The sequence below is a fragment of the Anopheles coustani genome, chromosome 3, assembly GCF_943734705.1.
Source record: "Anopheles coustani chromosome 3, idAnoCousDA_361_x.2, whole genome shotgun sequence".
NCBI classification, from domain to species: Eukaryota; Metazoa; Arthropoda; class Insecta; order Diptera; family Culicidae; genus Anopheles; species Anopheles coustani.
The window spans coordinates 92,650,181-92,676,769 of record NC_071288.1 but is presented as its reverse complement, the minus strand read 5'-3'; the positions used below and the strand labels follow the sequence as shown (position 1 = coordinate 92,676,769).

The 26,589-nt window shown below is 44.2% G+C and overlaps 7 protein-coding genes across 8 annotated transcripts; 1 reads left to right on the top strand and 6 right to left on the bottom strand.

Annotated features, from left to right (window-relative positions):
* Positions 1 to 346: 346 nt before the first annotated feature.
* LOC131271823 (ornithine decarboxylase 1-like) lies at positions 347 to 1,555 on the bottom strand. The gene has a single exon (XM_058273376.1). It carries the CDS (start codon positions 1,553 to 1,555, stop codon positions 347 to 349), a length of 1,209 nt encoding a protein of 402 aa, XP_058129359.1.
* Positions 1,556 to 2,628: 1,073 nt separating this feature from the next.
* On the bottom strand, positions 2,629 to 3,861 carry LOC131269630 (ornithine decarboxylase-like). The gene has a single exon (XM_058272095.1). It carries the CDS (start codon positions 3,859 to 3,861, stop codon positions 2,629 to 2,631), a length of 1,233 nt encoding a protein of 410 aa, XP_058128078.1.
* Positions 3,862 to 10,919: 7,058 nt separating this feature from the next.
* LOC131269620 (ornithine decarboxylase-like) lies at positions 10,920 to 12,291 on the bottom strand. The gene is made up of 2 exons (XM_058272083.1): positions 11,087 to 12,291; positions 10,920 to 11,016 (listed from the first exon to the last, which is right to left on the bottom strand). Exons 1-2 carry the CDS (start codon positions 12,289 to 12,291, stop codon positions 10,920 to 10,922), a joined length of 1,302 nt encoding a protein of 433 aa, XP_058128066.1.
* A 1,242-nt stretch (positions 12,292 to 13,533) lies between these two features.
* LOC131271818 (ornithine decarboxylase 1-like) lies at positions 13,534 to 14,947 on the bottom strand. Its single transcript, XM_058273372.1, has 2 exons — positions 13,743 to 14,947; positions 13,534 to 13,669 (listed from the first exon to the last, which is right to left on the bottom strand). Exons 1-2 carry the CDS (start codon positions 14,945 to 14,947, stop codon positions 13,534 to 13,536), a joined length of 1,341 nt encoding a protein of 446 aa, XP_058129355.1.
* A 4,524-nt stretch (positions 14,948 to 19,471) lies between these two features.
* Positions 19,472 to 23,437, top strand: LOC131271820 (ornithine decarboxylase 1-like). Its single transcript, XM_058273374.1, has 5 exons — positions 19,472 to 19,761; positions 21,355 to 21,497; positions 21,592 to 22,161; positions 22,256 to 23,014; positions 23,092 to 23,437. Exons 3-5 carry the CDS (start codon positions 21,722 to 21,724, stop codon positions 23,192 to 23,194), a joined length of 1,302 nt encoding a protein of 433 aa, XP_058129357.1. The 5' UTR covers positions 19,472 to 19,761; positions 21,355 to 21,497; positions 21,592 to 21,721; the 3' UTR covers positions 23,195 to 23,437.
* Positions 23,438 to 23,480: 43 nt separating this feature from the next.
* Positions 23,481 to 24,346, bottom strand: LOC131271830 (thyroid transcription factor 1-associated protein 26-like). Its single transcript, XM_058273385.1, has one exon. The coding sequence runs from the start codon at positions 24,313 to 24,315 to the stop codon at positions 23,704 to 23,706; it is 612 nt and encodes a 203-aa protein (XP_058129368.1). The 5' UTR covers positions 24,316 to 24,346; the 3' UTR covers positions 23,481 to 23,703.
* A 221-nt stretch (positions 24,347 to 24,567) lies between these two features.
* On the bottom strand, positions 24,568 to 26,540 carry LOC131271808 (eukaryotic translation initiation factor 2D). 2 transcript variants are annotated; one of them, XM_058273360.1, is made up of 2 exons: positions 25,755 to 26,540; positions 24,568 to 25,683 (listed from the first exon to the last, which is right to left on the bottom strand). In XM_058273360.1, the coding sequence occupies exons 1-2, from the start codon at positions 26,433 to 26,435 to the stop codon at positions 24,613 to 24,615; spliced, it is 1,752 nt and encodes a 583-aa protein (XP_058129343.1). In that variant the 5' UTR covers positions 26,436 to 26,540; the 3' UTR covers positions 24,568 to 24,612. The 2 variants fall into 2 exon arrangements, with proteins under 2 accessions (XP_058129343.1, XP_058129344.1); XM_058273361.1 differs by having other exon boundaries at positions 25,770 to 26,540.
* Positions 26,541 to 26,589: the final 49 nt, after the last annotated feature.

The window sequence follows — 26,589 nt, the reverse complement described above, 5'->3', positions numbered from 1 at the left end:
TTTTCACTTGTCTCGGGTAATCTCGAACAGGAAGAACAAATTTTCACCAACAAGCGGTCCGAAAAAGTCATAGCTAAATTGAGTTGTTTATAGTATAGGTTGAATAAAACATGTGTTTCTGTTTATTTGGACAATGAAGAATAATCTTATTTCGCGAATAATTCATACATCCACTCAGGCCAGTTCTTCCGTTGAGGTTGTTTAGCTTTTTTGTGAGGCGAGCGACTTGTTATTTCCATTGAAGGGTGAAGAAGCACTCAAATTGTGTATCGTGTTCCTGTTGGTCGTTCGAAATTAGACTTGATTGTGGTAAATCTATTTGGTCAAAGCATTATTTTGTTAGTACTTACCATGTTCCTTCGCGAATGTATGCGATAACCTTTGGTAGCAGGAATCCATTGAACGCGGCCCCTCGAACGATACCGTAGGCTCCCAAGTTCTCGAACACTACACTGTCCCCGATGTCCAGCTCCGGCAGCACGATATCCGGTAGAATTACATCCACGACGTCACATGTGGGGCCCCAAACGGATGAGCTGTATTCTTTGGCTCCAGTCTTGCGGTGGACGATCGGAATTGCCTCTTGAGCCTCGTATGCTGTACTATAAAACGATCCGTATATACCATCGTTTAGGTAGTAGTGTATCCTGGTCAACTCAGTACCATCATCTTGGCGATCTTTCACTATACGCTTAGAGTGCACGAACGATACCAGCGTGATTGCAGAAGCCACGTAATAACGGCCCGGTTCCGCAATAATCCGAACGTTATCCTTGATTGGGAAAAAGTGATCAATAGCTCGGTTGATGGCCTTTGCATATCGATGGATTGGTTTGGCCTTGTCTCCCGGAAATCCACCGCCGATATCCAGAAGATTCAGCTCGTACCCAATACTCTTGGCGTAGTCGAACAGGTCGCGAGACATTTTTACCGCATCGTAATACACTTCGTGCTCTTCACAGTCCGACCCAACGTGAAACGTTATACCGACCACGTTCATGCTTAATTTAGTCGCAAGGCGCAGTAACGCCGGGGCCTCATTAATAGGATCACAACCGAACTTCTTGCCCAACGAAAAGCGCACCTTCACAGAATCATGACGAATGCGCAGCACCAGTTGAGCCTCAGGATAGTACTGATGAATCTTCTCCAGCTCAATTTCACCATCGAATGTCATGACGGACACCTGCTTCGAGCGAGCGTACAACAGTGACGGTACCGATTTGGCCGGCTGAGCAAAGATAATCCGCTCCGGCTCCACACCGAAGTCGAGCATACGCTCCAGCTCACCCTTCGATGCACAGTCAAACCCGAGTCCGAGCGTTACCATGATCTGCAGGATACGCGGGTCGTCGTTGCACTTCACCGCATAGTATGGTCTAACTCGTGGCATCTCGTCACACCAGCATTTGTGCTTGCGAACTACATCATCCAGATCCAACACGTGAATCGGATCCTCATGCGGACCCTTGCTCTCGATATCTCGAATAACGTCGCCAATTGACATCTGATCTTTGATCAGCTTCAGATCGGTGGGATACTTCAGCGAACTCATATTCCTTTCACTTTTTTAAAGTAACCAGTAAATTCACGTGAATGTAAATTATCAAAAAAAATATTTATAAATGATACGACTTCAGTGCCTAATCTGTACTCCGATTCGCACCTCTCAAATCCTCAATCCTGGTTATAACAAAAATATGCGATTTAGTTACTGACACTGGACTGATGAATGAAAATCGATTGTATGGGCTTCTTATACCCACCACTCCATCCACATCGGCGGTCCAAATGACGACATCATTATAATTTTAGAAACATTAATCTGCACCAATTGGTCGAACGCCGTGGTTCTACGAAATTAATCTACATTGTTTGTGTAAGCGTTGATTACCTCCATTGCAGGTGCTTATCAGAGTTCGTGCGTGATAGAGGCACGAGCCTAGAATTCGATCCAACCAAACAGTTGCTCTCGAACCAGAATGAACTGCGAGAAACCAAGCCAAAGTAACGAAAATCGTCTGTCCGGATGCATAAATATATATGTTACTTAGGATGCCATGTCATCGTTATCAGGCTCAATACCTTAACTTGGCCGTGATCAACTCCAACCATTGTGAGTGCTCTAGAGATTAAATATTTTTATCATGAGATGTTGGAATAGTTCTACATTCGGTATGTAATTTTTTAATTCATAATAGATTCAACTTCCCTGTGATCTTCTAGTACCTGTGTAAGTTTCGATTGTAAAGTTGTTTAATTTAGCATCAAGTGTATTAGTTTTTTATACCATTCATACGATCACGAGTCGAAGAACCCCTATTTATTTAACAGCATAGCCCAATACATTTCCTTGCTATAATCGACGACACGCGTGAAGCTATATGCGATAGGCCTTAGCACAGGGTAGCAGAGATAATATAAAGGTTAAAAATCACTTTTGCAAACAGTGAGTTGGCCGGTACAAAAATGTATCAAACATGTTCGATTGCTTTTGTCGGTATCGTATAGCTGCCGTTCGTTCCTTTATGCACGCCATTTGAGGTTTTTAGCGTAGAACACCGAACCGTTGTAAAATCTCCCAAGATTTTCCTGTAAAGGTATGGAATTCGGATTAATGGCATAAGCTTAAGTAGTAAGTACAGCTGCTACTGACCAAGTTCCTTCGCGTAGGTAAGCAATTATCTTTGGTAGAGGGAATCCATTGAACTGACAAGCTCGGACTGTCGAGTATGCTCCAACGTTCTCGAACACAACACTGTCCCCGATGTCTAGCTCCGGGAGGAGTATGTCCGGTAAAATCAGATCAAGAATATTGCATGATGGGCCCCAAACGGATGAGCTGTACTCTTTGGCTCCGACCTTGCGCTGTATGATCGGAACAGGCACTTGACCCTCGAACGCCGCACTAAAGAACGTTCCGTATACACCGTCGTTGAGATAGTAGAAAACCCTTGTCCGCTCGGTTCCATCTTCCAGGCGGTCTGTCACGAAACGTTTGGAATGCACGAACGATACCAGCGTGACCGCGGAGGCCACGTAGTATCGCCCCGGTTCCGCAATTATCCGAACATTTTCTTCCGCCGGAAAGAAATGATCGATAGCTCGGTTAATTACTCGAGCGTACCTATCGATAGGTTTATTTTTTTCGCCCGGGAATCCACCACCAATGTCTACAAGGCTTAACTCATACCCAATACTCTTAGCAAACACGAACAAGTCTCGTGAGACCTTCACTGCATCATAGTAAACTTCGTGCTCTTCACAGTCCGACCCTACGTGGAAGCTGATACCTACTACATTCAACCGCAGTTGGGCTGCCTTACGTAGCAATGTCGGTGCCTCATTGACAGGATCACAACCGAACTTCTTGCCCAACATGCACCGAACCTTCAGCGCATCGTGGCGTATTCGCAACACCAGGTGGGCCTCCGGAAAGTGCTGGTGAATCTTCTCCAACTCGATCGTACTATCAAACGTCATGACGGACACCTGTTTCGAGTGAGCATACAACAAGGACGGTATGGATTTGGCCGGCTGCGTGAAGATGATCCGCTCCGGTTCCACACCCAAGTCTACCATGCGTTCCAGCTCACCCTTCGATGCACAGTCAAACCCGAGTCCGAGCTTTACCATTATTTGCAGAATGCGTGGGTCGTCATTGCACTTCACCGCATAGAAAGGACTCACTCGTGGCATCTGCTCACACCAGTTTTTGTGCTTACGAACTACATCATCCAGATCCAACACGTGAATCGGATCCTCATGCGGACCCTTGCTAACGATATCACGAACCACTTCGCCGATCGACGTTTCATCGCTGATCAACGTTAAACCGTCTGGGGAGTTTTGTGAACTCATTTTTATTTCACTTTTTATGTTCATTTACGGGATATTTCATTCTTTCTCTAATGCGCCGGGCTATGCATTTCCGTAGGATTTCTGTATGGTAAGTCTTGGGTGTTTAATCTTTCTATAGATTCACAACCTCTATTCAATAACAACGGCAAGCAGAAAAAGGTACATTGTACCGCGTTGCCTGTACTCAACTGATGAATCAAAATCTATGGTACACTCTTCTTATACTCACCAAATCATCTATCGCGCCGGTTCCAATGACGGCATTATTCTTATTTGAAAATATTAATCTACTTTATTTGGTTGAACGATGATGCCCTCCTCGAAATTAATCTACATTGGTTGGGTCACTAATGATTGCCTCCATAGCAGGTAGTTTTCACGCGATCTAACGGACATCCTTGTGCACTTGGAGAGAGCTCGCCAACCGAAGGTCGCTCTAACACTTGTTGAACAAATTGGCCGTTGTCAAAGACCGAAGAGTGCCACAGTGCTGTAGATTGAGAAATTACGATAGAGTGCCGAACATCATTCCCAAAATGCGCTGAAATATAATTGTATTTTACGATTCCGTACTAAGATGCTATTTCCAACACAACATCGTACGAAAAAACGGTGGGGTAAACCAACTTGAGGGTTTAACGTTCGGCCACGGGGTTGTGCGATCATATGATCAATGCCAAAGTCCGGCGAAAATAAGAAATGGACGGAGGAGTTCAAGCGTTCACCTTAGTTTAATATTATTCGTCCGATAGGACGATTGGACCGACCGATCAAGTGTATAGGATCGCGACCTAAAGTCAGCTTTTATCAAGAGGATGCCCAATGTGGTCAGTACGTAAACAGTAAACAATGATTTGCTTTTAAATTCTGATATGTTGGACAGAAAGAAATGTATGTATGTAGCACCTGTATTTTTTTTTTCAGGTGAAAGCTATTAAGAAAATTAAATATGTAGCGCCATGAAACGAATCGTATCGTGCATGCAATTAACAAAGATAATTTCAGATTGTGTATAACATTTGTTTCCTTTATAATTCTTCAGGGTTTGTATAATATATATAATGATTATTGATCCTGCTGGCGTTCTTGTACAAAAACCTCGATGGTAGGTGTGATATCCCGTGGAACACATTCATACACCAGGGTTAAACACATCCGTTCTTTATTCCCGTTCTCCAACGACTGCTGCCAACTCAGCTCTCTCCACTTGATACCTATTCCGCTCTTATACCTAATACCTAGGTATAATACCTTATACCTAGTAGCTACTATACCACATCCTCCCCCTGGCGAATATGACTACTGAATTTTAATTCTCAATGAACCGTTTCGGTTTCTTTATCTCTCTAGGCACCCGCGCCTCTTTTGATCCGGTCGATTCTCTGGATCTTATTCCTTCTTCTCCTTTCCTTTTAATGAATTTTTTAATCTGCTTAATATTCCGATCGTAAATTTTACCTGTACTTATTTCCTTTACCGTAATTCTACCTGCACCTGTAATTTCCATTACCTCATGTAACGATTCTTTATATACCGCCTCCATCTTACTGCCGTTTTCTCTCATAACTAAAACGGTATCTCCTTTAGTTATACTTAACGGTTTAGCCCCTCGTTTTATATCTTCCCTCCTATTCCGTTGAAATTTCACCAGCTTATCCCTATCCCGAAGCTCCTCGTCATCTACCTGTCTAATATTTACTTTCGGGTTCGGTAGCCTGTACCTTAAAGCTCTTCCAAACATTAGCTCCGCTGGCGGAATTTTTGTTGTATGATGTGGCCATGAGTTATAGTCCGCCACGTATTCCGCCAGTGCCTCTTTCCAACTTTTCTTCTCTAAACGCGCTATTATCGCAACTTTATTTATGCCTTGCATTCCACGTTCGACTAATCCATTTTCTGTAGGATTTAAGGGCGTGCTATGGATTAGTTTAATTCCCCACACATTTCCAAGCCACTTCTTGAACTCTAGCGCGTTGAATGGGGGGCCATTGTCTGCTTTTAATTTCCTTGGCACGTAATATGTTAGGAATATCTTGTTAAGCGCCTTTTTTATTCCGTGCGAATCTGCCCGCTCTATTGGGACAGCCACCAGAAACCGGGAGTAGTTATCGGTCAATACCAAAGTTTTACCATTCTCTGTTGTTGTTGAAATGTCCATGGATACATAGTCCCACGGGTTCTGTGGCAATTCCGTTATCTCTATTGGTACTGGTGTGCTTCCTGACCTTACTAGCTGGCATTCTGGGCAACTCTTTACAAATTCTTCAATTTCTCGATCCATTCCGGGCCACCACAACCCTATTCTCAACACATTTTTCATAGTTGACATCCCCGGATGGCTTCTATGTGCCAATTTCAGTGCTCTCTTTCTCAGTGAACCTGGAAGAACCATCTTTTCTTGTTTCATAAGTATCCCATTCTCCACATACAGTTCTTTTTGAAACGCCTGATACCTTTCTATCTGCTTCGGCCATCCACTTTCCTTTGGTAACCAATCTATAACCATTCTTAGGGTAGCATCTTTTTGAATTTCTATTCTAACCTGATCTGAAGTTAGCGCCAACAACTGGTCATTGATTCCATCCAAACATGCACTAACACAACAAAGTTCATGCGGTTCTTCACCAGACTCAAACTGAGGATCCCCTGTCGATCTATAAAGCCTCGAAGCAGCATCTGCTATGTTATCTTGTCCCGCAACGTGTTCAAAATCAAATTGGTAATGTTCCAAACGAAGAAACCATCCTTCCGCTCTTGACATAATCCTCTTCCCTACATCCTTGCATTTTGACGGTTTTATCATAAACTTCAAAGCCTCGCTGTCCGATCGCAAGAGAAATTTTCTCCCTAACAGATAATACACAAACCGTTCCATAGCCCATACTATCGCTAACGCTTCTCTGTGTAACTGTGGGTAGCGACTTTCCGCATCTGTCAAGCCTTTAGAAGCGCATGCTATTATACGAGCTTCCTTTGTATTAGAGTCTTCCTGGGCTAAGACCGCTCCTAGACCCCAAGGCGAGGCATCTGTGTATAATATAATTTTATCGGACTCATTGAAATATCCTCGCTTAATCAAGTCTTCCTCAGCCACCTTTTTCAGTTCTTCAAATGTCCTTTGATGAATCTCTTCCCATTTAAATCCGTCTCTTTTTACTAGATCTCGTAACGGTTTCGTTCTATGCGAAAAATTTCTTATGAACGGACCGATAAACGTTAGCATACCTAGGAAACTCCTTAGCTCTGCTGTATCCTTCGGCCTCTCAAATTTATGAATGGCTGACAGTTTCTCTCTCATGGGCAATATACCCTCTCCGTCTAACGTGAATCCTAAAAAATCTATTTTTTCTTGCCCATGGCACGATTTCTCCTCATTTACCGTTAGTCCGTTATGCTGGATTACTTCCCTAACCTTTTTCTCCAGCTCGCTTAGTTCTCCTAGCGTTTTGGCAAATATCAAAATGTCGTCCAAGTATACTAGAACATTTCTGTAGTTCCGAAAAATCTTCTCCATTTCACGCTGGAAAATTTCGGGCGCACATGACAATCCAAATGGCAATCTTTTGAACCTCATTAACCCTTCTGCTGTCATAAATGCAGTTATGTGCCTAACCTCCTTATCCAACTCAACGTGAAAATATGCATCCTTCAAGTCTATCTTGGAAAACAGGATCTTCCCATTGTTGTTGGGGATATCCGACCAAATCCTCTCCAACGAAGGCATAGGATACGGATCGCGTATGATAGCCTTGTTTGCCTCTCTATAATCAATCACTATCCTAAAATCTTTGTTTCCTTTTGGCACAAGTACCATTGGTGAAACGAAGGATATTTCCGCGTCCATGCTGTCAACATGTTCGATAATGCCTCTCTGTTCCATTTCCGAAATTTTTTTTCCTACATCACTTTCAAACGCTTTGGGTATGTTGTATCTTATTATTTGTCTGGGAGCCACTGTTGCATCGATTTGGAACTTTACCGGTTTCCTAACTAATTTTGGGAACTCTTCAACGTTACGAATTCCCTGTTTTATATAACAAATATTTTTCTCCCCATGCCGCCCTATGTATACTAATTGTAGCGCCGATGCCGTTTGGAAACTCAGTAATGACAATTCGGCACCTTTTATGACAAAGAATGTAGCCCACGTTTTTTTCTTATCACTCTCTCCTGTGGATATCATTGCTTTGAACGAGCATTCTACGTCTAATACCGTTGAACTTCCATAACTACGTAATGTCGTTTCTGGGTGCGGTTGCCAATCGCGCACACTAGACTGCGAGTGCGCTCTGATGTCCCACCAGGTTTTTGGTGTGACTGTGTTGACTGATGCTCCGGTGTCCACCAAAAAATCCACCTCCACTGCTCCAATCTTGCATATGATCCTGCGTGGATCGCTTACCATCAGCTTCGGGGTTGGTTTGTTTAGCAGCTGAGAAAGAAATTTAAAACAAAATAGATAATAGGAATGCCGTTAATACACTAATTTACACACGTCAACCTCATTCCGAATCTTTTTTTTTTTTTTGATACCCTTCTTCTACGTCCGAGACAACCACCTGGTTTATGTTCTCGCTCGGCTTCCTTGCTCCATCCCGCAATTCATTTCGCCGTAATTTTGTTTTGCAACAAGCAGCAAAATGTCCAATGGCACCACAACGGAAACATACCGTCCTAGCCGCGCCGCACTTTCCCCATGCGTGCATTTTGTCACACTTTTGGCACTTCTGAACACCTTCATTCTTCCATTTCTTGGAACTGCCACCTCGTCCCCACGATAAGTTGTTCCTCTGATTTCTTTCTCTGAACGAAGCATATCTTTCTCTTTCGGGCATTCTTGAAGCTACCGCCGCTACGTAGTTTCCATTTTCAGTAATGCTCTGGGAATTACTTGTTGCTATACGGGTTTCCACTTCTTTCTTCTCCATCCTCACGAAATCCAAGTGTTTTCCGTGTTTTATGAGCTTGTCCAAATCATTACCCAATAAATCAGACACTTCAAAAAGCTTTTCCGAGATTTGCGGTATGGACCGCCTCAGCACTGCCTGTACTAATTCCTCTGTTTTATTCTCATACGAAAGTGAACAAAATTTCGTTTGTGCTTCCAACCTTACTATCCAATCCGAAAATGTTTCTCCCGTTCCCATTTTCATTTCTCGTAACTTCATTCTCTCTTTGCCCTCATCACACATGCCCCTGAAGAATTCATCCACACCTTTTAATGTTTCTTCATAAACGCAACCACCATCTCTAACTCGCTTTTCCTGCATTTCTATAATGTTCAGCAAATAGCTTCCCGCAAACACTTTCATGCCTATCAGCTTCATCTCGGAGTCCACTTCACCTTTACACTTCACAATTCTTTCATACTGTCCTCTAAACCGTGCCCACTCGGCTTTCCTCTCTTGTATCGGCAAATCTTCCACAAACGGTTTTAGGGGCCAAGCCCCGGCCAGAAAATCACTTTTTCCTTTTTTTTTTCACGCCTTTCCATCACACTATCGTTTCCAATTTCCCAGTCTGCACTGTCCTCTACCGTCCAACCACCCATTCCTTCTTTTAGATCCATCGTCGCACTAGATTCTCTTCAAACTCTCCGCGATGTTGTTCCTTCACTACTTCAGCAACTACTGAAACTGATTATTCAATTCTGGCCGAACCTCCCTCCAACTTGTCTTAACACGTTTTGATCCATATTGCACCAGAATTATACTGGTCTATTCCAGCGAATTTCAACGTGTCAGTCCTCTTTTTTTTTTTGCGCCGTTGTTCGTGCCTGGTACGTTACCTGTTGTCTGCAGACTATACGTATCGCACTACAATTCCGACAAAACGAGCGGGCTGCGCACGATTCCGTAGAATTTGGGCGATTGCTACCGCTCGTATCAGACTGCAGAACCAACTCGAACGTGTCGTCCATGCACATGCTTCATCGGTATGTGCGTAGCCCATTCTTCGACCCTGATACACCAACTTACCTCACCTTGCCGAGGGACATGAGCTGAACTCGGTTACCATCTCGGGTTTTTTTTTTTTTTTTTTTTTTTTTTTTTTTTTTTTTTTTTTTTTTTTTTTTTTTTTTTTTTTGCGAGGGACCATGAGCTACACTCGGTTACCAACTCGACTTACACGTTGCACGAGGGACCATGAGCTATACTCGGTTACCAACTCGTCTTGAACGTTGCACGAGGGACCATGAGCTAAACTCGGTTACCATCTCGATTTTGTTGTTTTGCGAGGGACCATGAGCTACACTCGGTTACCAACTCGACTTACACGTTGCACGAGGGACCATGAGCTAAACTCGGTTACCAACTCGTCTTGCACGTTGCACGAGGGACCATGAGCTAAACTCGGTTACCATCTCGATTTTGTTGTTTTGCGAGGGACCATGAGCTACACTCGGTTTCCAACTCGACTTACACGTTGCACGAGGGACCATGAGCTAAACTCGGTTACCAACTCGTCTTGCACGTCGCACGAGGGACCATGAGCTAAACTCGGTTACCATCTCGATTTTTTTTTTTCACATTACTATCCTCGGTATTAGACGTTTCTTTCACTCTCGAGAATCCTTCACGATTCTCCACCCAAACTTTCAGAACTCCTGGCAGGATCGCCAATGTGATATCCCGTGGAACACATTCATACACCAGGGTTAAACACATCCGTTCTTTATTCCCGTTCTCCAACGACTGCTGCCAACTCAGCTCTCTCCACTTGATACCTATTCCGCTCTTATACCTAATACCTAGGTATAATACCTTATACCTAGTAGCTACTATACCACAGTAGGTATTATGTTTTAAGTACTATACATTCAACACGTTATTCAAATTTTCGTTCGTTTTTCGTGATTTTAGTATTGATTCATTTGTTTATGTGTGTATTTGAGTTTATCAAAGTGGATGAAAGGTGAATATCACTTTCTTACAGAAATGGGTTGGTTCTGTATATATAGGGTAGCTTAAATAGAAAAAGGTAAAGAAATTCGAGGCAACTTAAAAAAAACATTGCGATAGCTGATAGAATACTGTTTTACACCAGGTTGATTGGTTCTACCGGGATCGTGTAGCTGTCGTGCGTGCCGAGGTGTATGCCATTGGAGATATTTGCGCCGGAAAAGGAACAGTGTTGACATCTTTCAAAATTTTCCTGTGAAGTAAGGTTGGATTAAATGGTTTAAAATTTGGGTTCAGAAAGTAAATGTATAGCTGCTACTGACCAGGTTCCTTCACGTAGGTAGGCGATGACCTTCGGCAGAGGGAATCCATTGAACTGGCAAGCTCTTACCGTCGAGTATGCTCCAATGTTCTCGAACACAACACTGTCCCCGATGTCTAGCTCCGGCAGCTGTATGTCCCGTAAAATAATATCGAGAGGACTGCAAGTTGGGCCCCAAATAGATGAACTGTACTCCTTGGCGTTGGCCTTGCGCTGTACGATAGGGATCGTTTCTTGAGCTTCGTATGCTGTACTATAGAACGTCCCGTATATACCATCGTTGATATAGTAGAAAATCCTTGTCCGGTCGGTTCCATCTTCAAGGCGATCTGTCACAATACGTTTAGAGTCCACAAACGATACCAACGTGACCGCGGAGGCTACGTAATAACGACCAGGTTCCGCAATTATTCGGACATTTTCCTTCTCTGGGAAGTAATGATCGATAGCTCGATTCACTGCCTGAGCGTACCTATCGATCGGTTTATTTTTTTCGCCCGGGAACCCACCACCGATATCCAGAAGATTCAGCACGTAACCAATAGTCTTGGCGTAGTCAAACAGGCTCCGGGCCATCTTTACGGCATCGTAGTAAACTTCGTGCTCGTCACAACCTGACCCCACGTGGAAGCTAATGCCGACCACGGTCAACCTCAGTTGGGCCGCCTTACGCAGTAACGCCGGTGCCTCATTGACAGAATCACAACCGAACTTCTTGCCCAAAAAACAGCGCACCTTTACCGCATCGTGACGTATTCGCAACACCAGTTGGGCTTCTGGATAGTACTGATGTATCTTCTCTAACTCGATCGCGCTATCAAACGTCATGACGGACACCTGTTTCGAGCGCGCATACAACAGGGACGGTATGGATTTTGCTGGCTGAGCAAAGATAATCCGCTCCGGTTCCACACCCAAGTCGAGCATACGCTCCAGCTCACCCTTCGATGCACAGTCAAACCCGAGTCCGAGCTTTACCATTGTCTTCAAGATTCGTGGGTCGTCATTGCACTTCACCGCATAGAAAGGACTTACACGTGGCATCTGCTCATACCAGCCATAATGCTTGCGCACTACATCATCTAGATCTAGCACAAGAATCGGATCCTCATGCGGACCCTTGCGGACGATATCACGAATCACGTCCCTAATCGACATCTCATCGCTGATCAACGTCAAATCAGCTGAACACTTAAGCACATTCATTTTCTACTCGTCTTTTGAGATGTATGATACGCAACAATTTAAGAAATTTGGCGTTTCTTCTCTTTACACCTCCGCTAACCGAATAGAAATTAGTTAATTATCAAAATAAACACGAACACACTTCGATATCGACAACACGATAACTGTTTCAGTTCTCCTGACATCCAAACTCGCACTGATGAGCCACAGTGGGTGAAGAAGGCTTCTTATATGCCCAACCAGTCGTATTACACCATCAATAACCTTGCTAAACGATGAATATTTAATTGATCGTATAATACTATATTCTCATACTAAACGCTTATCGTAGCAATCCATAAGAAGTAAGGACGACACGGTTCCGCTGCTCTCGCAATAACTCACCCAGCATGAACAAGTCCCGCCCTATACCTATCTCTTCCAATCGCATGCTCTATGTTTTGTCCCAACGCAAATTTTCAACACAAGCTGGTTTCCGGTTTGAACTGGTGCGCTTGCTCTACGAAGGCCTTAGTCGTGAGTTCAACCACCCTCCTTGATACCCTACATTTCCTAGAAAGACTGAACATTTTGATTGGCCTGAAAGGACTCTTAGCGTCAAAGAAAGTCGAACCTCAAAGCAACGGATACTTTCTGTGTTTTTCTTGTATTAAATTATTTTTATAACTATTTTTTATAGTATTTTATTGTATTTCATCGTATTATATTTTATTTTACCAAAATGAATACATTATTCGTTATACTTTTATTTCATTTTGATTCTTGTACATGGAATTTCCTTTAACCTAAAATTTGCTAGATTGCTAGCAGAAACGCTCACCGCGTAATCAACAGCCAAGCTGTCTAACATCACCTCAGCGATAATGTACTTTTTCAACGATGCCACGGTCTGTTCGAGTGGTGGCTTATCAATTAGCTTCCGAACAAATGTCGGTTAAATCAATCTGACTCATGGATGGAATTCCTCACTTTAGGAAACCACCAATTAGCCATCTGATAGAATCGTCACGTGACTTCGCTAGTTGATTGGCGATCTTTTATTATTCTCTGTTGCAAGGGGCGTGTTAGAATTTAAGTTATATTTTTAAAACTAAATAAGATTTTTGGAATGACCATATTCTTTAATGTATTTATGTCACCGGTCAAGGATACAACTTAAAAGTACGAATGGAGTTTGGTGTAAGAATAAAAATAGTAAACTTCTACATATATTTCTTATAATTACAATCTAATAAGTGCTTTTTAAGTCTATAAAGTTTTCGATCAAACCAGGTAATTTGTTTCCGCCAGGGGAGTGTAGTTTTGGAGCGTAACAAGTACTTTGCCGTCCATGCCATCTTCCAAGGAGTGAGCCGAAGCAAGAGCAACGGAAGGAGCGGTCAAATCTTCCAAAATTTTCCTGTAGGATGAAGGAAATCAAGTAGATTACTTCTAGGTCCCTATGACAAGAATAGTTATCAATTGCCACTTACCAGGTTCCTTCGCGTAGGTATGCGATAACCTTCGGCAGAGGGAATCCATTGAAGCGGCAGCTAGTGACCAAGCTGTACGCTCCAACATTCTCGAACACAACACTGTCCCCGATGTCTAGCTCCGGGAGCAGTATGTCCGGTAAAATCAGATCCATGACATCGCAAGTAGGGCCCCAAACGGATGAGCTGTACTCATTGGCGTCGGTCTTACGTTGTACGATAGGGATCGCTTCTTGGCCCTCGTGTGCCGTACAGTAGAACGTTCCGAATATACCGTCGTTGAGATAGTAGAAAATCCTTGTCCGTTCGGTTCCATCTTCCTGGCGCTCTGTCACAATACGTTTGGAGTCCACAAACGATACCAGCGTGACCGCGGAGGCCACGTAGTATCGCCCCGGTTCCGCAATTATTCGGACATTTTCTTCCGCCGGAAAGAAATGATCGATAGCGCGGTTGACTGCCTGAGCGTATCGATCGATCGGTTTGTTATGATCCCCCGGGAATCCACCGCCAATGTCCAAGAGGCTTAGCTCGTACCCAATAGTCTTGGCGTAGTCGAACAGGCTTCGGGCCATCTTTACGGCATCGTAGTAAACTTCGTGTTCTTCACAGTCCGATCCAACGTGGAAGCTTATCCCTACTACATTCATCCGCAGTTTGGCCGCCTTACGTAGCAATGCCGGTGCCTCCTTGACAGGATCACAGCCAAACTTCTTGCCCAACAAGCAACGCACCTTCAACGCATCGTGGCGCATTCGCAACACCAGCTGGGCCTCCGGATAGTACTGGTGTATCTTCTCTAACTCGATCGCGCTATCAAACGTCATCACAGCCACCTGTTTCGAGCGTGCATACAACAGGGACGGTATGGATTTGGCCGGCTGAGCAAAGATGATTCGCTCCGGCTTCACACCCAAGTCGAGCATACGCTCCAGCTCACCCTTCGACGCACAGTCAAATCCGACTCCAAGCGTTATCAGAGTCTGCAGAATACGTGGGTCATCGTTGCACTTCACCGCATAGAAAGGCCTGACTCGTGGCATCTGCTCACGCCAGCCATAATGCTTTTGCACTACATCATCCAAATCGAGCACGTGGAGCGGTTCCTCATGCGGACCCTGGCGGATGATATCACGAACCACGTCACCGATCGACATCTCATCGCTGATCAACGTCAAATCGGCGGGACACTTTAGCACACTCATTTTCAAATCGTGTTCGTAAGGGTTTTGTTAGGCTGTCTTTTACTGTGCGAAATACAGTAAGTTTAAATTTTCTCTTTGATTTCTCGCGACTGATCTGCACTGAGCGTCTATAAGCTCTGTCCCTCTGAAGCACGTCAAAGAAAGCTACACACTGAGATTGCCTGTAAGGTACTGATAAACCAGAATCTGTGGAAGAGGCTTCTTATACCCCATAATAAGTTTATCGCACTCACACTGTGTTCCAACCAGCCTATCAAGACACTGTCGGCCAGCGTGATCCCACTGATCGATCATGATTGTGCCCACGAGGCAAGTACAAAACCGGCTCCCACTCCACCCCTGTCACTCACTGTTCCAATCATGTCAAAAGGACGAATTCTCAGATGCCGTCGTGAGGCACTTTCTCCGTCGCAATTTTTACTGACCTTTGAAGTGCACTTATCAAACGCAAAATACGAGCGATAACAAAAAGTGACCAATTTACATTCTTTTAGCATCCGCGTGTGACCTTCTCAAAGCTACGATAATCATGCATCAATCATTGGTCTCACATCCTCCAAGATGTGCTCCAAGATGCAGCGCAATCGTGGGAATCGATTGTCTTTTTACTCTCTTTGGTCACACTTAACAATGCCGCGTCAGATAGTATCTCGCGATTTTAATTTCGGCTACATTTCCCACGAAAATCCATCGAGCACAACAAAATCGCACCCCCCCATCCTACTGTACACCCACATTGTCACGATACCCGGAACGGAACGGAACTTTCGAGGCTTACTTTTCCCGGAATCAACGTACCATATTGTACTCATTCCAACACTCGATAGTCCTTGAATGAATTCAGTCAAACAAAGCCGCCACCCTTTTCGCAACGATGTCAAGCGCCCAAAATCAATGGTTTCAGTGATGGATGGATGCTGCAGATAATGCACGCGAATTCCATCTATCTATCTGATAGCGCACTAAGCAAAAAAGACATCATGGATCGATCATGCTTGTGTTCTACCTTCAAAGCGTGGCGCATAGAAAGATTAGAGATGCCAAAAATATATCTAAACACTGCTACCAAGCAGATGGGCTTCGGACACCTGGTTACAATACCAATCAGGATGATTGTTAGATGATAGCAATCAAAGAATCAGCGAGGTTAGTAACACAAGTTTCTACGATCATCATTTCAGAGCATGATTATGACGGCAGGTTTTCTTTAGAGAAGCAGTCCGGCGTTTAGATGTCTTGCGGATAATGTCTAGCAAAGCAAACAACAGGAAATACCAATTTAGGTGGTAAACAAGTTACAGCGAGAATATTTACATATGCACGGTTACTTTTTTGCGCCTAAGCGGTATGCAACAGACAGCACATGCGGTATAGGGGTGCAAAATGCAACACGGAATAAATCTGACTCTGACAATGATTTCATTCAAAATCCAGCATCCGACACCGATCGACAACACCGATACGCTTATTCTGAAGTGTGGGCATAAATTATGCTGTTGTTTTACAGCTTCTCGTTTGACCAATATCATTTCTAGATCATACCAGCGAGTTAGAATCCTGCACACGCAGAGGCGGATCATAAGCTGCTCATGGCCCCGAGCGTCCGAGGGTCCCGTCCTTATGATTCATGTTATTTTAAAATTTAATAATAGAATTATTTTTATTATTTTGCAACAAAGCTGCCTGTTTTATCGAATCCGTGATGAGGTTGTGAATTTATTCTTGAATGAAAGTAAATGATGAATATGAAGATGTCAAAATGATCCAACTTATCTGAATTGTGTTTTGATGCAGAACAGATGCCGTGTTTTGTGGGTTAAAATATGAGATTGACATACTAACGTAAATTAAAGAGATCAGTACAAAGATTTGTTTAAAGAAGAGGAACATTTTCAGAATAGTTTAAGGATATAGACATGGATTAGCAAAAGTAATGTCCTGCACATTTTCAAATGTAATAATGTTGCCTTATATTATTCGTCCTTTTTCTTTTTCGAACATTTCATGACTGTCAATTTCAAACCACCTAACGAAAGTTCAATTAGAAAATAAAAAAACTAAATTACTTGACAATTTGATTCATAGTAAATGATATTCGGAGAAAATTATTCTCTTGAAAAGTTACGGTGTGGTTTAGTTTAAATTTAAATTATATAAATAATGGTAAATGTATTGCATGTTTTGGGGCCTCTGTGACGATTGTTTGATCAAAACGTGTATGCCTATAAATTCCATCGTTGATATTTTTATAAACGTTTGTTTATCACCTATTTCCGCTGCTCGGAGGCGGGATAATAAATCAATGGGACCCGTTTTTAGCATCGCTAACACTCATGTGTTAAGTAGTGGCGGGTGTTAAGTATCTCTTATGACGCATCACACTTCGCAGGGAGATAATATACGAGAAATTATAAAGACTAGTAGACGTCGTCTTTAAGCCTACCCGCAAGGCACGGTTCCCGAAGGAATGTGTCCTGGATGCGCAGTTGCGGAACGCGGTTTTCCGGTACACCGGTGGTAACAAACAGCAAAACCTAAAGCCTGGAACTACAAACGGCAACGGGAGGTGGCCAGGGGTAACGATCACAAATCCAGCCCACTAAATAGCTGACGTAATCCTCTGCGCTCGGAGCTGCCACTTGAAGGTGGTTGGACGTTATCGAACAATTATAGATGGACTGTGTGGTTTTCTTCCTTGAATAGATGAAGTGGACTAACCTTTTTTTGAAAATATCATGTCGCCCCCGAATGGACTGGATGGTTGCTAGATAGGACCGCTGAAGCAGTTATCGCTGCATTTATGTAGATTATTTTTTCAACTCCTCTGCCAAAAACCGCTGACTAATGCCTTGCAGCAATGTGGCAGTGGACCATCTTCGATGGTTTTTAGTTCGTGATCATGCAGTGATCGATAATACGACAACCGCGTGAACATTCAGCTCACTAATAAACAACCTTCGACGATGTCGTTTATGACACCAATAATCGAACTTTAACGGGACTAAATAAAAATATAAATTAAACTAGATTATGCCAACAGCCAGCTTGCAACTATGAGTACGAAAACAACCTTGGAAATACACAGTCACATTGGAAAAACCCTACTCGTTATGTAGCAACAACAATGCAGTGCCGAAGGCTGCAACCTGCGGCGGAAGCATGATTAATCCGGTATACAGTAGTGGGACTTTTCCGAGCCGCCTGGCAGCCTCGATGGTGCCTCTTTCGCTGGCGGTTTGTTGCCTGAAGAGCGAAGGCCCTTCTTGAGCGGTTGGTGGGCTCGTTGCTGAAGCACGCAGCGCAACCCGGCCTGGCTGTGTGTCATGTGGTTCCGGGCCAGCATAGCACGCGCATAATGTAAACAAACATCCACAGCCCGCATTTGCTGCAGACCTCTGCTGCCCCATGGTTTTTTCGCTTCGATCTTCGGACCAGAAGAGAAAGAGGCCCAAGAGAAAATGCTCACGATGCGTTGAGAAAGCGCGAGAAAGAGATACGCACTTCTTCGAAGTGATCGATCGATCTTGTCCGTCATCTCCAAAAACCGGCGTATACAACATTTCGCGCTGATTTCTAGTTTGAACCTGTTCAGAAAAATCGAATCAAAATGTGTTTGTCAGTCATTCAATCACTCGGCCTTCATTCTGCTGTCCAATATTATCAGGAAAAGTGGTATCCTCGTGTGAAGAAGGGCTGTTTTTAGGTAATATCACGTTCTCAGAACCTGCCAGCTATGCGATAAAAATTATCTCGCTAGGAAACATATGTTTGGCGTACATCATTTTTGTGGTACCAGAAAATTAATAGCCTTTGGCGAACGAATATAAATCCTATACAAGTAGATTTATAATTTGTTTGGAACATTTTTTTAGAGAAAAGAAATGTAATTTAACGAAAATGCTAACGGTTTCCTATTTTGCTGCCCAAACAAAAAGGAGAACACAGGTACTCTCTGCAGTCTTTTGAAATTGAGCATAAAGGCTTTATGCTCTCCCCAGCTATTTCTCTCTCTTAAAAAAAATGCTTGCTCTTCACATTTCTCTGAGCAGTTGGACACATTACAGTACATTTCAGTCGATGCTGTGTAGCAAAATTTACAAGGTTCATTAATATGTAAAAATATATTGCACGATTTTTCAAGCGAACCGTCCGCTCAAATATTTGAAAAGAATGCATGTGTAGCGCTTTGCATAGTTTTAGGTGCACCAGTAGGATGACGAGGATCTCAGCCCCTTTAACCTTTACTCCTAATATAAGAAAATTCCAGAAAAAAATTAATTAAAATTCAATTTATTTTTAAATTTATAGACTGATAATCACTGTACTGCAAAGTCTCTCTAAAAAATAAAAAATAAAAGACTGATATTCACTGTAACGTCTCTCGCTCGCCATCGTCGCTCTCTTTTCTCTCTACATTATTGCAAGACGGGAGAAGATTCCTACGTTGTACCGTCGAGATGGTTCTTTAATCTCTTCCACGTATATAAATCGACCGCGGACGGTCAAAACCAGCTCAGACCGCGCTTGAAAAGTTCCCGAGAAGCAGTGATTCCTGTTTTCCGTGGCCAGTTTTGGCTCGAAGTGTGTGAGGCCGTGTGTGATTGTGGCATTCTTTAGCCTGTGTCGTGCTCGTGTGTTCCACCCAAGAATAAGGTGAATCACTTCAGTGGTGGGAAAGCTGTGGTTTTTCGATCCGAGAAGCAAAGCCACGAGCCCATCGCATGACCGACAGCTAGGAAAAGCCCGTCCACAGCCGCCACATCCGCGCACTTCTTCTATCCCTTTGTTTGAAAATTTCGAGAATTTCACAACAGGTAAGCGATGATGTGGTGAAAAATGTGACCCAAAGTGCCATTGCCATTTCCTAGCTTCCATCAGAAGCATCAGTGCTATCAGATTGTTCCTGCCTTCTAGGCAAAAATGTTATCCTCGTTGGTTCATACACCTTAACATTGCGGGGTTCATCGGCATCGATTAGCAGACATGAAAGTAAAAGCAAAGGAAAAATCAAAGCAATCCAACATCTACAACCGACGAAAATCGTCGCTTACTTTTCGGGTGATGGCATTAAAAATAGCCAAAGTATTGCTCACTGCACAAACAGAAAACCACGCATGTGTGTCCTTAAACCCCGGCACGAGTGTGAGTGGAAGGGATTACCGAACCCGTTGAAAAAAAGTCCATGTCCGGCCTCACATCCATCGATCGGATGTTTCTAGTCTTGGGCAGACTTAACAGCCACATCAGCATTTAACTCGTTACGACCGAGGAAGAAAGGACAAAGGGTTTCCAAAACGGCTACCATCAATCGTCCATACCACCAAGTTGTGGCCATGGTGACGTTGTGGAAATACAAGTAGCTCGTTGTCAAATGTTAACTCACATGACGATCTCAGGCTCCTATGGCTACGCATATCGCGCTTCCAAACTACATGATAATAATTATTTACGGACAACACTCACATACACACCAAACAGAAATATGCAAGCGAGAGTTAGAAATACACACATACTGCCCGGCCACATACCGCCTCCTAATCAATACCCGCAACACACCTCCCCTGGCAACAGTGCCGAGTCCGTCGTCCATTTGGTAGACCATGCTATTTTATGAGGTCACCGGGTGTTCCGTACCAAGCATCCCCCGATCACACGAAACATAATGGTTGGATTTTTGGGTGGCTAATTACACTAACGAGGGCACACTGTAAGTTTGTCGCTTCCCACATCCCGGAGCATTGCTGATAAGGATACCTCGTGGGAATTGCCTCATGCACCTACGTTTGATAATGTACCGGTGGAAAAAAAACTGATCAGATCCGGAATCTTTCGGTTCGTTTGAAGGTTTTTTCCTCATCTTTTTAGGTTCCGGTCAAACCGGTCGATAACCTCTAGCAAAAATTGAAAAAAAACTCATGGCCTTGTTGCTGCCGACATGGCGATGAAAGATTGGCCTAGGTTAGGATCATTTTTCGGTAGAATTGGCATTAGAAGAAAAAAACACTCAAGCGGAACACGAGGACCAATTTACCGTTATCTCTAGGCCTACTGATATTACCTTCCGTTTTTGGCAACTTCCTTCGATGTTTTTGGAATGATCTATGCAGCTTTTTATTATTAACTTGTTAGTAACATTAGGCCATCAAGAAAACATGCTTCAGCATGAATAGGAGCTTTGTATTCCTATCAACAACTTGTCGTCTTTGCCTATACCACCATCTAATAAAACAGAGAGATACTTCATCTCAAAAACATACAATTGAACAAATTGCACCTCCGGCATTAAAGAACAACATTGTTTAATGATGAATCGAAACATCCATACTATTTTTTGGTTCATTGAATTTGACTTGAAAATATAATTTCATGATTTTAATCAATTTTTCTTATTTTCTTTTCGTTTGCAGGACGCCGCAAGCGGTCAGTTAGCCCTGCTGTCGGGCACTGACCATAACCATCGGCATCTTTTGGTACTGACAGACACCAACGCGAAACCGCCCTGGTGACGGCCCTTAAAACGGCTTCAGTTAACCCCATAAAAGGCTGCCTCGTAAGTAATCCAACTAACCAAGAAACAGATAGAGGGACAAGTTTCCCTACGTGTAATTTTAACTTTATACTAAATGTTTGTTAACTCTTTCCAGTTTGTTTGTGTGAAGGCTGCTTTCGATTCTCACCACGCTCGCTACCCTTCTGCCACTTGTGTAAAACATTCCATTCGGGTGTTGTATTTAAATTAACAAGTATCGTATAAACCAAAACCAAAAACGCAAGATGAAGTTCCTCGAGAATGAATCGGACAAAATCGAGATCGTCGAGGGAGCGGTCGACGTACCGGCCATCATCGACGCCATGGTCGATCAGCTGCCCACCGAGCAACCGTTCTACGTGATGGACATCGGGGACATTGTGCGCAAGCACCAGCAGTGGATCGAGAAGATGCCGCGCGTCGTGCCGCACTACGCGGTCAAGTGCAACGATAACGACATCGTGTGTGCCACACTGGCAGCCCTCGGCGCCTCGTTCGACTGTGCGTCGAAGGGTGAGATTTCAAAAATCCTATCGCTCGGTGTCGCCCCGGAGCGGATCATCTTCGCGAACCCGATGAAACCGGCCTCGCACCTTCGCTACGCGAACAGCAACGCGGTCAAGACAATGACCTACGACAGCGATACCGAGCTGCACAAGATCAAGCAGTTCTGTCCGGATGCCAAGTAAGTATCGGACGCGGAGTGGGAAAATGGAAACACTGCTGATTACAGCAAGCGAACGTGACTTCACAATGGTTTATGTGTGTTTCCCTTTCAGATTGGTCATCCGCATTCGCTGCGAGGCTGAGAAGGCCCAATGTCCGCTGGGCAAGAAGTTTGGCTGCGATCCAGTTGAGGAGGCACCGAGGCTGATCAAGATCGCACGCAGCCTCGGTCTGGAGGTGGTGGGCGTTAGCTTCCACGTCGGATCGGGCTGTGCCGATTTCCCCATCTACTACAAGGCAATCTCGTACGCACGCGACCTGTTCGACTATGGCGCCCAGCTCGGCTATACGTTCAATCTGCTGGACATTGGTGGTGGCTTCCCGGGCGACACCGGCACCTCGATCGACGAGGTGTCGATGATCGTCAACGCGGCACTCGATACGTTCTTCCCGGACAAGGCGGTTCGCGTCATCTCCGAACCGGGCCGGTACTACGTGTCGTCGGCGTTCACTCTCGTCACGAACGTGCAATCGAAGCGCGTTTGTCTGAACGCCAGAACGGGCACCATCGATCGGATGATGTACTACCTCAACGACGGGGTGTACGCGTCTTTCAACTGCATCCTGTACGATCATCAGATCCCCAAGCCGAAGCTGATCGGCGGTCAGGGCGGTAAGCTCTACGACACTACGATCTGGGGACCGACTTGCGATGCGCTTGATCAGCTGATCGAAACAATCGCCATGCCCGAGCTGCAGATCGATGATTGGGTTGTGTTCGAGAACATGGGTGCATACACCATTCCGGTGGCCAGCCCATTCAATGGCTTCGAACTGCCCAAAATCTACGCCTACATCAGTAAGGAAAGTTGGTAAGTCTCCCGTGATCCTTCGCTGATTGACTTTGGTTTTTTTTCTAACATCTCGGTTTTCTTTCTTTCATTTTAAGGAAAATGTTGGAGACACTGTTCCCACTGCAAAATGAATGTTCTCTCAGCGGCAACTACGCCGAACGCTTGCGCAGCAACTTTGAAACGGTGGCCTGTGCTTGAAATAGCTTCCCATGGAGACATGTTCATCGCGAGCCGGCATCGGTGGCCATCCGGCTAGCCACTCATCGTCACGGTGTCTCATTTTATTATTTGATAATAACATTCAACTACAAAGATTACAACCTTACCTCTTATGTTAACGCTCTTTACAACGTTGTTTTCCATGCAATACAAAGACATACTTCAATAAACGAAGAGGCAGCCTTTTACAGCCTTGTAAAAACAAATGATTTTTCATTGTCTAGTTGTTTAAGGCTTAGGTGATTTTATTCTTGGTTGGATTCACAGTTGCCTTTGCGTCGGGAGATACAACTCAGCAATAAAAAAATTATTTTGATTGAAAGAAGCCATTTAAAACAAAATCTTTGTACGATATTTCTGAAAACATTCGATAGTTTTTCAGTTACGTGGTAATGCATGTACTACTTCGATTACGAATCAAGAAAGAACCATTTTTTGTTATTCAAGAAAACCTTCATGATAGGTTTCTGTTTATTCATATTATTTTTCTAAATAACACCAACAGACTTTTTCACTTTCTCAAACAACAGCTCCATCCTGCCCTGCATCACCGGTTGTCCTTTGCGAGTTTTGAGAGTCATTATTTTGTGGTTCTTATTGCGCTCGTCCTTTCTTTGCTGTAAAGCCTTTTCCTTTTCCTGCCGTTCGAAATGTTTCATCGCCCGGGCCTGTGCCTCCAATCGCTCCGGCGCTAGGCAAAAGTTAACCTTTTCCGGCTTACTCGTGAACTCGCTCTGTCGCTCGCCTTGTTTGACCGGCCTGGAAGGTCCTCGAGCTGGAGCTTTCTGGTGCCCTCTGTGTGGTCCTTTCGGTTTGTGGGGCCCTCTGCTGTGATTATTGCTTCGATCATGGCCACGTTCTTGGTGCTTTGGTTTGAAAGAGGTAGTTTGTTTCACTCCCGGACCATTTTTTCCAGAAGGAGGGCCAACACCGCTACTGCCGGTACGATGTTGCGGTCCGGATCTCTTTGACTCCGGAACATTGCGGAAAAAACTATTCGTTTTCCTTTGATGGGGATGGTTGTCGTTTCTTTTATCGTTTCGCATACCTCCTGGCATTCCCATTCGAGTTTGGGTATTGGATTTATTGGTTGTTTTCATGTTTTCTAACTTTTCCGCGAACACGTTTAAAATGTTTACAAACAATATTTGACAGGACACAGTAGGCGTAGAATTTTTAAACGTCCAAAATGACGTATTTCAACCATCTTTTAAATCGATGGTTGGCGTTCAAATATTCTTAATCCTAATGGCACTACCGTGTTAACAAAACACAATAAAATACACATCAATCTAACAACTGTTGCTACCGAATTTACAATTCGAAACAATTTTATTGTAGACTTTCAGCTGTGTTGCTTTGACGTTATTTCGTGTCCGATGAGGTTTTTCAACACTTTACTTTTTCTTTTTTTTCTTCTGTTCCTTAGCAAACTCTAGCCCCGTAATGCACGCTTTCGGAACCTGGTAAGTCGTGGTCAGGAGCTCGAACACAAACTTTATATGATTACCCTGCACCAGCAACTGTTCTCCCTTCGAACCAGGAACTTCCGTCATCGTCGTACTGGCGGCCGCTCCCAACTTCACCGTCTTTGCGAATTCGCTCACATTGATACCATAGTCGGCGAGATTGCTGATTAGCGTAACCTTCTTATTGCCACTGCGAGTGGCCGTTGTAAGATGGATAATCGCACGTTTACCACCCTTCATAACTGGACCTTTTTGACTACGCATTTCGAACGTGCTTGTCATGCTGTTCAGCACCGTTTCCGATAGGTCCGGCAGCGACACGAGGTCATCATTGCCACATATTTCCTTCAGGGTGTCATCTAACGTGACCAGTTTGGTGCCCGGATCGATGAGCTTGTTGCGTCCCACGTAATCACGCATATAATTTCGAATCTGCGTCGGATCGAGCGACTGCCCGACGGCTACATTGAAACAACCAAAAAGTTTACTCGTACGCTCGTTGACGGCATACAGGGCCGTCATTTTGGTTAGCAGCAGCGGATTGGAAGCACCGGAAGCCACCGCACCGGCACCGGAATCCTGATCCGTCGCTTTCGTTATTTTATAGGGATAAAAGGACAGTACGGCTGGATGCTCGAGGTTTAGTGCGGTTACTTTTTCGATTCCTTTCTTTTCCTCCTTCATTTCGAGCAATCCTTCCTCGACCATTCGCTTGAAGAAAGTACCAACCTTCTTGTAAGAGCTTTTTTTCATCTCAATCCCTTCCGGAATCTCCGGTTGCACGTATTGGGGATAGAAGGTGCTGGCCAACATCGGGAGCTGAATCTTTTTACCGTGCAGTTTTAATACATTGAGAAACGCTGATTTAATAAGATCATCTGGATTGGGAGGTTTTTCTTCCTCGGCTTGTTCCTCGCTGGCTTCGTCGGATGATATTTCACCATCACTTTCTGGATTCTTGTCCGAGCTTATAACGCTGTTTTCAAGAGCTTTTGTAACCTACAATAATTAAGTAAACTTTTCATTAATCGCTCTGAGGAAATATATTTCAATCCTCTTTTGTATCTCACCTGTTTTATTGGCGCTTCATTAGCTGGCTTAACCTTTTCACTGCCAAGCGGAGGAAAATCGGACTCGGACGGAACGTTTACAACGGACCCCTGCAAGGGTACCTGCTGGCAAACGGAAGGTTCCATCCCCCACAGCTTATCGCCAAATACGTGCATCATTTTCACGCACACGCCATGGCCACCGCACATGTACAAATCGTCGCTCGAGTGTGCCAGCAGTCCCACCCCAACGGCCGCCCTGTTCGATGTCAAATTGACCGCCACTATATCATCCTTTTGATGGCGGCCCCAGGAAGCTCGGCTTGTGCCTTGCTTCACAATCCCCGGTATCATTAGATCCGCTCCGTTGGCCAACTTCGGTAGGACGGTAGGTTGGGTCGTGAAGGCCGGCACCAGGTCCGGGCAACTCCAAAGCGTGTACACGGTCGGTAGGAGCTTTCCGTGGGCCTCGAAAAAGATCGGCCGCTTATCGCTGGTATACACCGTGACCGGTTCGTCGTGGTAGGTTATTAGTTTCACTGTGCACACTTTCGTCCGGTTGCCGAACAGCTCGGCCAAAGGTGACGTCGTCGATTCGTCGTCCACTCGATTAAATTGGGCCATTACCCTTTGCCGCAGCCTTTTCTTCTCGGATCCCGTCACGAGGATGTTTGACTTTATTTTGTACGGCTTAATAAACATTTTCACTACTTAAATACGAAGACGGAAACTATTAAAACACAGCTGACCAAAGCCGATTCGATTCGGAAAGTGTGCACGTAGTACGAACCGATTGTTTTGTTTATGTTAAAATATTGACAGTTTGCATTGTTTTGCTACGTTACTAGCAAAATAC